A 10,885-nucleotide genomic window follows, 5' to 3' on the forward strand; every position below is an offset into this window, starting at 1 on the left:
GTGCAGTATATACAGGTGTGCAGTATATACAGGTGTGCAGTATATACAGGTGTGCAGTATATACAGGTGTGCAGTATATACAGGTGTGCAGTATATACAGGTGTGCAGTATATACAGGTGTGCAGTATATACAGGTGTGCAGTATATACAGGTGTGCAGTATATACAGGTGTGCAGTATATACAGGTGTGCAGTATATACAGGTGTGCAGTATATACAGGTGTGCAGTATACAGGTGTGCAGTATATACAGGTGTGCAGTATATACAGGTGTGCAGTATATACAGGTGTGCAGTATATACAGGTGTGCAGTATATACAGGTGTGCAGTATATACAGGTGTGCAGTATATACAGGTTTGCAGTATATACAGGTGTGCAGTATATACAGGTGTGCAGTATATACAGGTGTGCAGTATATACAGGTGTGCAGTATATACAGGTGTGCAGTATATACAGGTGTGCAGTATATACAACACACGTTATATAAACCTCCAGTATGGCCAGCAGTGCGCAGTACGACCCTCACTTGCCTGAACTAACATACAGACCAACTCGTGAGCATGGCTGTTATGAGGGGTAAGGAAACGAGCCTTAATCATCTCATTAATTAAACCAAACGAGGCTGTTTAACTTAAGATAGTAATTAGTATGCAACGACAACGACCAGCCTTGGAGATGACCAGTTCGTTTGTATTCTTAACTACCTTCAGAATGACTGGTTTAAATCATGTTTTATTGGACCGAGATGAGACCAGTGTGTGAGTTTGGTGTTTGTTTGTGTTTGTTTGTGTGTTTGTGTTTGTTTTATGCTTGGGTGTTTGTGACTAACAGACAGACACACAAACACACACACAGACACACACACACACACACACACACACACACAGATTAATTTCGCCAAGAGACAAAAATAGAAGACAGGTAATTATTAGGATAAATGAGAAGGAAATGAGGAAGAGAAGAAGATGATGAAGGAAGGGTGAAAGGTGGAAGAGATAATGTGTGTGTGTGTGTGTGTGTGTGTGTGTGTGTTTCGTCTTCCCCTCTTCCTCATTTACTCCCCTTTCTCTTATCTTATCTCTGTTATCTCTCTCATTCTTCGTCTTTTTATTATTTTATTCGTCTAATCTAAGCTAAACTTGCCGTCCTTAGCTTCATATAACGTAACCTAAAGCTAACTTAATATTTTAATGAGATAAACACGAGCTGACACCATGGTAAACGAGGACCAATAAACACACACTATGTCCTCATACGTCATGGTAGGTATTGTCCAATCAGCGTACGTTATGCCTTCTTTTCGTCATAGTGGGTATTGTCCAATCAGCGTACGTTATGCCTTCTTTTCGTCATTGTGGGTATTGTCCAATCAGCGTACGTTATGCCTTCTTTTCGTCATAGTGGGTATTGGCCAATCAGAGCACGTCATATCGTTATAGCGTCATAGCAAGGGAGGACGAATCAGCGTTCATGTTTACTTTTTATTTGCAAATCCTTAACGGCTCCCGTGGATAAATTTTTTTTTATTTTTTTTTTCGTTATCTATTTTGACTTATTTGTTTATCTCTATATGACCATAGAGGGAAATGTATGACCATATATGAGTGAAAAAATTTGTTAGGGTGTTTTTATTGGCGGCTGGACTGTTGTGTGGTGATATTTTGCACAGTAATGTTTTAACAGCTGTGGGTGTGTGATGACTTTACACACACACACACACACACACACACACACACACACACACACACACACACGCACACTTCACCTTCCCATGCTAGGCTATGGTGCCATTGTGTCTTCTATATCTCTCATTCTATCCCTCATTCTATCCTTCATTCTGTCATTGTATCTTTCATTCTACTCGAAATATCCTTCATTCCATCCTTCATCCCATCCTTCATCCCATCCTTCATTCTATCCTTCATCCCATCCTTCATCCCATCCTTCATCCCATCCTTCATCCCATCCTTCATCCCATCCTTCATCCCATCCTTCATCCCATCCTTCATTCCATCCTTCACTCCATCCTTCATCCCATCCTTCATTCCATCCTTCATTCTATCCTTCTATCTCCTTGCCCCTTCAACTATCACATCTCTGAATCAAAACCCAATCCTATCCTCTCATCCTATCCCCTACGTCCTAATCAGCTTCCCTATCCTGTCCTATCCTATTCAGTTCCTTATCTCATTTTCTTGTCTCTTGGTCTCAATTAACTCGGTTCTCGCCCTCTGCTAATTTGCATATCATCTAATTTGCATACGGACTCCTGTTTTTCTCGTCCACATATTAATATTACCTTGATAAACCCCTTCTGTCTGTCTGTCTGTCTGTCTGTCTGTCTGTCTGTCTGTCTGTCTGTCTATTTTTCTGTCTGTCTGTCTGTCTGTCTAAACATAATCTAATTCATCTGTTATTTTCTTTTCCCCTTTGCGTTTATTTCATTTATTAATATATCAATTATTCCTCTTCCATTTACACTCTATTTTCTCTCTTTCACACACACACACACACACACACATGATAACACAAATATATGCTCAGTTAGCTGGTCACTTGACGTCTGCCCTATACATCTGACTTTGTGGAAGGGAGGAGAGGAGGGAATGGAGGGGGTGGGATGGTGGTGGAAGGGTGGGATGGTGGTGGAAGAGGATGGGATGGTGGTGGAGGGGGTGGGATGGTGGAGTGAAGGGTGGGATGGTGGTGGAAGGAGGATGGGATGGGTGGTGGAAGAGGATGGGATGGTGGTGGAAGGTGGGATGGTGGTGGAAGGGGGTGGGATGGTGGTGGAAGGGGGTGGGATGGTGGTGGAAGGGGTGGGATGGTGGAGGGTGGGATGGTGGTGGAAGAGGTGGATGGTGGTGGAAGAGGGGATGGGATGGTGGTTGGAAGAGGGGTGGGATGGTGGAGAAAGGGGAAAAAGTGAGGTAAAAAAGAGAAAAGTGAGAAGAGAGACAAATGAGGAAAAGGAAAAGAAACTGAGAGAAGAAAGGAAGAGGAAGTGAGGGAGGAAAGGGTGACAAAGTGAGAGAGGGAGAGAAAGGTAGAGAGGGAGAGAAAGTGAGAGAGGGAGATGAATTAAAAGGCATTCATTACACGTCATCAAATATTTATGACAAAAAAATACGACGGGAATGTCAACAGTAATATTGTAACATACTTTAATAATAACTTTTTTAAGCAAAGTATAAAAAAAGAAGTTTATTGCGTGCTATGGTATTGTTGTTATTTTTAGCTTTAGTACAGGTAATTGTGACAGGTAGGAGTCCTTGTGTCTGTCTGTCTGTCTGTCTGTCTGTCTGTCTGTCTGTCTGAGGACGTACAGTAGCCAGGTGTCACTGATTGGTTCAACGACCTGTGTAATAAAGTCCCTGTCGACGCCCACCTGGTGCTTTGGGTGTAGGTGTAGGGTGGTAGGGGGCTGTGGGGGGCGTGGGTGGTAGGCTGTAGGGGTGGTAGGGTAGGCTGGGGGTGGAAGGGTAGGCAGTGAGGTGGTAGGTATAGGGGAAGGGACTCTTATTAATGATGTAGGGGATAAGGAGATGGAGAGGAAGAGGGGGAGAGAAAAAGGAATAAAACGGAGAAGAAGAAGAAGCAGTAAGAGGAAGAAGAGGCGGTAACATGACTAAAGTTTGTGACTGAAGTTACAAAAGGTATTCGGTCATCCGACAGAAACTTCCCTTTACCATAGAAACTTGACGTCCCGTGAACAACCTCTTCGAACTAATTTGTGACGCACACACACACACACACACACACACACACACACACACACACACACACACACACACACACACACACACACACACACACACACACACACACACACACACACACACACACTGTCCTCCCATCAAGTAGATCCGGAAGTCAATCAGTCATATAAGGTCGAGGACTTGGGGTATATTTTATTGGGCGTGAGGAGGAGGTAGAGAGGGGGTGAGGGAGGAGGTGGGGTGGAGGTAGAAGGGGGGTGAGGTGGGGTGGAGGTAGAGGGGGTGAGGAAGGTGGGGTGGAGGTAGAGAGGGGGTGAGGGAGGTGGGGATGGAGTAGAGAGGGGGGTGAGGGAGGTGGGGTGAAGGTAGAGAGGGGTGAGAGGTGGGGTGGAGGTGCAGAGGGTGAGGGGTGGGGTGGGGGTGAGAGGGGGGTGAGGGAGGTGGGGGTGGGTAGAGGGGGGGTGAGGAAGGTGGGTTGGAGGTGAGGTGGGGAGGTGGGGTGAAGGTAGAGAGGGGGTGAGGAAGGTGGGTGGAGGTACAGAGGGGGTGAGGGAGGTAAGGTGGGGGGTAGAGAGGGGGGTGAGGGAGGTGGGGTGGAGGTAGAGGGGGTGAGGGAGGTGGGGTGGAGGTAGAGGTGGGGAGGTAGGGAGGATGTAGAGAGAGGTGGGGGTGGGAGGTAAAAGAAGTGGGGTTGAAGACAGTAAGGAGAAGTACAGGGGAGCTTAGATGGGAGTGTGGGGAGAGAGAGAGAGAGAGAGTCGGAACTTTATATTTTCTCTCATATTCTCTTCATCATTATCTCATTTCTCTCATTCTATCTTCTTTTCTCTTGTAAGTTGAGTCGTAGTATCAAGGTTGGATCAGAACTCATCTCCTCCCACATAGTATTGAAGAAGAGGAGGGGGAGGTGGGTTCACTATTACGATGTTGAGGACACAGTCTTGTGGGGGCGGCAGTGATGGTCAACAGTCTCTCTCTTCTTCTACGTAAAACAGTGATACAAAAATCTCCCTTTAAAACTCTTTGGTTTGAAGGATCCATTAGTGACCATCCACACTATCATCCACAGCACCATCATCCACACCATCATCCACACTATCATCCACACCACCAGCCACACCACCAGCCACACCATCAGCCACACCACTCCTCTTACCCAACGCCTCTCTATTAAACAATGTTCTCCGGTGATATATTGACAATTTCCTCTGAAGATGAAGTAAGTGTGATTAAATTTTCGACCATTTTAAGTGATGTGTGGCGTAGCGTTGTATTGGTGCTAGTGTTATGGTTTAGTGGCGCTGTTATTGCGTTGTGTTGGCGCCTATATTGGTGGCTCAAGTTGATATAGTAATGGTGGCTCTTCCTCCTTCCTTCCTTCCTTCCTTCGTTCGTTCGTTCGTTCGTTCGTTCCTTCGTTCCTTCCTTCCTTCCTTCCTTCCTTCCTTGTCCTTTCTCTCTCCTTCTTCGTCCATCCTTCCCTCATTCTCGTCCCTTCTCACCATCCTACCTCCCTCACTACACAACATACCTCCTCCTCACCATATCTGCCTCACCACACAGCATATCTTCTCCTCACCATATCTGCCTCACCACACACTGCACCACCACCACACACTGTACCACCACCACCACACACTGCACCACCACCACACACTGTACCACCACCACACACTGCACCACCACCACACACTATGCCACAGGATATCTCTGTGGTTTACCCTCGTCGCCTCACACACTCGTCAACATTAATAATTTTCACCATTAAACCTCAACTATTCGTCTTCTTACCTCAGGATGATATGCTGGTGTCTGGATAGGGATTGGCCATTGGATAGATAGTGGTAGGTGGATAGACTGTGGCCATTGGATAGATCTTAACCTTTAGCTAGTTCATCACCTTCATTCAATATTATGTCATATTCAGCTAATAGGAGGAATATCTGTCTGTCTGTCTGTGTATCTGTCTGTCTCTCTGTTTGTCTGTGTGTCTGTGTGTCTGTGTGTCTGTGTGTCTGTCTCTCTGTCTTCTATATAATTAGGAACATTAGGACACTGATCACGGTATTACAGTGGGCGAGGCAAGATTGATGTCATTCTGTTATTAATCTTCTTTCTGTACTGAGTAGGAGAGAGAGAGAGAGAGAGAGAGAGAGAGAGACTGAGCAAGGATGGTCGCTCACTATATGTCATAACGAATTTTAATTTATTTATAAAGAGATGTTATATTCATCAGAGATTATTGTGATGTTGCATGTCCAAATCTGACAGTAGAATATTTGTGACGTACGATAAGCTGGCAGTAGAATATTTGTGACGTACGATAAGCTGACAGTAGAATATTTGTGACGTACGATAAGCTGACAGTAGAATATTTGTGACGTACGATAAGCTGGCAGTAGAATATTTGTGACGTACGATAAGCTGACAGTAGAATATTTGTGACGTACGATAAGCTGACAGTAGAATATTGCCAAAGAATCAATTGACGTAAGAAAAAAAAAACCCATCTGAATCATTGTTGACATCGATCAGTTGCTGGCGGGTACTCGAAGCACATCATAAGGCTTTGTGTTGTCTACGGCTCCAGGGTCCCCAGGTCTGGCGGTAACCCATCGAGGTGTCTTGTGGATGAAGAAGAAGTCATGGTTGTCCCGCCTGTAGTAGCTGAAGCCCTTGTTCTCCACCAGTTGGATGAAGTTATCTATGTCCTCTTGTCGTGAGGTGATCCAGTGTTCCACCACCAGAACCTGTAATGATGGGCTCCAGTCAAGGGTGTTTGGTTGGTGGAGCCTGGCAGTGTTTGGTGGTAGGGAGGGGATATGGATGATATGGGACGATGGAGGTCTGGTTTCATGTTTGGTGATGGGGGTCTATTAGGTCTGGGGTCTGTTAGGACACACACACACACACACACACACACACACCTTTTAAGAGAAACAATGGGAAGAGCCATGAGGGAGTTCACCAAGATACAAATTTGTCATATGCACTGAGCCTTCACAAAGGCACCTTGAGCCACTGCACTTGAGTCACTCGGTACCTGGATCACTCGGTACTTGAGTCACTCGGTACCTGGATCACTCGGTACTTGAGTCACTCGGTACCTGGATCACTCGGTACCTGGATCACTCGGTACTTGAGTCACTCGGTACCTGGGCTACTCACCTCGACATGGATCTCGTTGAAGGGGAAGGCCATCAGGACGGGTACCTCAGCATTCTCTATATCCAGGGAGAACAAGTCGACCTGAGTGACGTTAAGGGCGAGTAACAGACTATAGGGAGGGACACACTGTACCTCCACCACAGTGCCACTCTTCAGGCCCTCCTCACCCTGCAGGGAGAGAGGGAGAGATGAGAGGGAGGGATAGAGAAGGAGGGGTGAGAGAGAGGGATAGAGAAGGAGGAGTGAAGTGGAAGGGAGGAGAGATGGGAGAGAGGTATACACTTAAAATTTCTAAGTTACTAAACACACAACAAAAACATTAAACATTTTATCTACTTAACACACTTAGAAAACAAGTAACAGGGATATGAAACTCACTTGACAATACACTTTACTGAGGTACTGAAGATACAAGTTACTTAGATACTTACGTAGTTCTGGATGTATTCTTTAAGTAGACTGCTACGTGAGGCCGAAATGAGTCCTTGCTTAGGGTCAGCGCCTGTGTATACCCAGAAGTGTGTCTGTAATATTGGAACTCATTGTTACTCATTGTTATTCATAGTTACGCATTGTTACTCATTGTTACTCATAATTACTCACTGTTACTCATAATTACCCATTGTTACTACCAATACTATTAATCAATACTATCAGCGTACTGTACTCATTAATACGCTGAGTCATCGTGACGCAGCATTAATCTCTTGGATCCCGCAGTAGAGTTATATCCAAACCGTCCTTAAAAAAACAGGTTATAGTAACAAAGGGTCTGCGGTGTTACTCTCCTGAAGGTGAGGTCCTCTTTAACACCTGCGCAGAGAGCCAACTGTAGGGGCTAAGTTCTCCAAGGGGGCTCATTGTACCTACCTTTTTCTTCTGTTTGGGATTCGAACCGACGATTTGGAGAAGGTAAAAAGGTACTGTGATTACTTAGCCAAGATGTCCAAAAGAGAGAGAGAGAGAGAGAGTAAAAATTTGATCCTTTCACCTACCTTAAAAGGGTAAGGTTGGGTCCCCAGACAGAGATCAGAGGCCCAGGCTTTACGATGTCTTCCCTTAAGCCTCTGGAAGAAGACGGGGTTAGGTTCAACCAAGAGACCGGTCCAGCCATGGTCACGTTCCAGAAAGAATGTATTGGACTGGTAGTAGCCATCCAGCGCTCCAGCTTCCAGGAAGAATCCATTTCGCTGGAATGGAGGTGATGAGAGAGAGAGAGAGAGAGAGAGAGATAGAGGTAGGGTGGTCTGGACAATCATTGATTATTGTTATGGTCACGATCAGGTGTTTGATAGTGGAGCAGTGTGGTGGTGGTGTACAGGTGGGGTGGTGTTGGTGTACAGGCGGGGTGGTGGTGGTGTAGGTCAGGATGGTGGTGGTGTGCCTGAGCCAGGTGAATTGTTAGTGTAGTGTACAGGCCAGGGTGGTGGTGGTGTACAGGTCAGGGTGGTGGTGGTGTACAGGTCAGGATGGTGGTGGTGTACAGGCCAGAGTGAAGAATGAGAACACTAGCGATTACCATAAAATTTTATTGCTAATTTTCTGGCTGTTACTGATATATGTGGTGATTTACTCTCTCTCTCTCTCTCTCTCTCTCTCTCTCTCTAATCTTCCTCACTATCTATTATCATCTTCTGTTCTCTATCTCCTTCTCTTTCTGTGTGTGTGTGTGTATATGTGCGTATGTATGTGTCTGTACGCGCGTGTGTGTGTACCTGTGTGTGCGTATGTATGTATGTGTGTGTGTATCCCTAGTGGGCAATAACCACACATCACCCGGACGTAAATTGTCAATCCCTCTTATTATATCGTTCATCTCACCTTCCATGCCTCTGACTCACCATCATCCAGTTATCTTCACTACCTCCTAGTGTTTTATCGTCTCGTCTTGACATATATTGATTATCTTCCTTTATTCTTAGTATATTCAATTCTTGGAGGTGAGGTGGAGGCTGTGATAGGTGGAGGTGGGGGATGGTGGAGGGGTGGAGGTTGTGATGGTGGGGGAGGGGTGGAGGTTGTGATAGGTGGGGTTAGGTGGAGATGTGGTGGAGGTGGTGGAGGTTGTGATAGGTGGAGTGGGTGGAGGTGAGGTGGAGGTTGTGATAGGTGGAGGTGAGTGGAGGTTGTGATGGGGAGGTGGTGGAGGTTGATGAGTGGAGGTGAGGTGGAGGCTGTGATAGGTGGAGGTTAGGTGGAGAGATAAGGTGTAGGTTAGGTGTTATAGGTACAGATGAAGTATACGTGGGTTAGATTATAGGTATAGATTAATCTCCAGGTTATAGTCAGGCTTCATATTAAACTGACTATCTCTCTCCCACTGAGGTTCTGTAGGAGGCTGGTCGGTCCTACCTCCCTCCTACGCCACTTGGGTCTTGATTATCAGTGTGCGAGTGGTCGTCTCGTCTCCCGGGCTGGCGTGCTTGATAGCGGACACCAGCCATCTCTTAGTCTAATCCTTAATATTGGTCGGATCCTGACTACCTGTGTCGGGCTTATGTCCTATGTGTGTCTGAGAGAGGGATACTGTACCTTAATTATATGAAAAGACAGGAACTTTTACTACCTGAACACACACACACACACACACACACACACACACACACACACACACACACACTCATATGCTTTTGCTCAGGGGGTGAATATTCTGTCATCACTTAGACAGTAGAATTCGACAAATGGCCCTACAGCCCCACCTTGGCACAGAGCCAGTCTACATATACTGTCTGGCTCGTGTTGGCTCGCGTAACAACAGCTCTCTATACCATTGGGAATCTTACGCTTTTTTTAAATAGTCGGAGAATGAATTTATATTGTGTGTGTGTGTGTGTGTGTGTGTGTGTGTGTGTGTGTGTGTGTGTGTATGTGTTTTTCGTAACTAGCTCAGGGAGTGAGTGGATGTCAGCTGATATCAAGAACAGCTGAGCTAATGTAAATGTATTGGTGGCAAGGTGTGAGGCCATTAGAGGCAGGGATGGGGAGGTGTACAGGTGTGTTATGAGTTGTGAGGGCAGGTGTGTGGTGAGGAGTTTATGAGGGAGGAGGAGGCAGGAGGAAGTGGAGGAGAGAGAGAGGAGAGGGGAAGGAAGAAAAGGATGATAAATAAGTTGGATGAAAAATGTAATACTAGAAAAAAAAAAAGTAGGAGTTTTCCTCTCAATATTTTACACTTTAGTATCGAAAGAGCAAAAAAAAAAAAAATAAATAAATAGAAAATAAAAGAAAAAAAATCCCGTAACATCGTCGATTAAAACAGAAATAAACCCAACAACAACAACAACAACACCAAAAAAAAAGATTGAAAATAAAATCCTAAAATCCAATCCTGAATCAGACATCAAGGAGAAAAATGGTTTGAAGAGGCTTAGCTTATGAGTGACGTTGAACAGTTGAAAGGAGAGGAAGAACGATGGGAAGAACGCTCTCTGGCCGAGTCTAGAACATTCTGAGATTTAGTTATTTTTTTTTGTGCCTGGCTGAAGGGGAAAACCTTTTTATAGCCGACTTTGTAAGAGGGAGTGTTATTAAAGTGTTATATATTTATCAGGTTTATATAGTTGATATATAAACATTAGCTAGAGCCTTGAATTCAGACCCGCGATGTGATAGATAGAGTTACCTTTAATGGTTAGGTTAGGTTAGGTTAGGTTAGGTTAGGTTAGGTCCGGACTCTGAGGAACCTTCGATACTCAATGAGGATGGATGGGTATAGAATGGGTCATGGTCTTGTAACAGTGGTAGTGGATCGGTGTTGTATCCCCTGGGCACCGATCTCCAGCGTTATTGATGGTGGGAGAGAGAGAGAGAGAGAGAGTGGCCAATCAACAACTAATACGAGTCACACCACTAGGCTTATAGAAAACACACATACTCTCTCTCTCTACCTCTCTCCTCTCTCTCTCTCTCTCTCTCTCTCTCTCTCTCTCTCCGCCTCGCTTCCCTTCCCTCCATTATTTCTTTATATGTGTACTCCCTCCCCCCTCCTGTCACCCAGAG

General features: G+C 45.3%; 1 protein-coding gene across 1 annotated transcript in view; it reads right to left on the bottom strand.

The window, feature by feature from the left end:
• Nucleotides 1–5,989: 5,989 nt before the first annotated feature.
• LOC121856996 overlaps nt 5,990–10,885 on the bottom strand; it is an 11,678-nt gene continuing 6,782 nt past the window's right edge. The window contains exons 4-7 of the mRNA XM_042352792.1: nt 7,882–8,076; nt 7,318–7,410; nt 6,887–7,054; nt 5,990–6,468 (exon numbers count right to left, since the gene is read on the bottom strand). Coding sequence (XP_042208726.1) covers nt 6,250–6,468; nt 6,887–7,054; nt 7,318–7,410; nt 7,882–8,076 — 675 coding nt within the window. The 3' untranslated portion in view covers nt 5,990–6,249. The remainder of the gene's footprint in view (nt 6,469–6,886; nt 7,055–7,317; nt 7,411–7,881; nt 8,077–10,885) is intronic.

Source organism: Homarus americanus, unplaced genomic scaffold (assembly GCF_018991925.1).
Source record: "Homarus americanus isolate GMGI-L3 unplaced genomic scaffold, GMGI_Hamer_2.0 scaffold44060, whole genome shotgun sequence".
NCBI classification, from domain to species: domain Eukaryota; kingdom Metazoa; phylum Arthropoda; class Malacostraca; order Decapoda; family Nephropidae; genus Homarus; species Homarus americanus.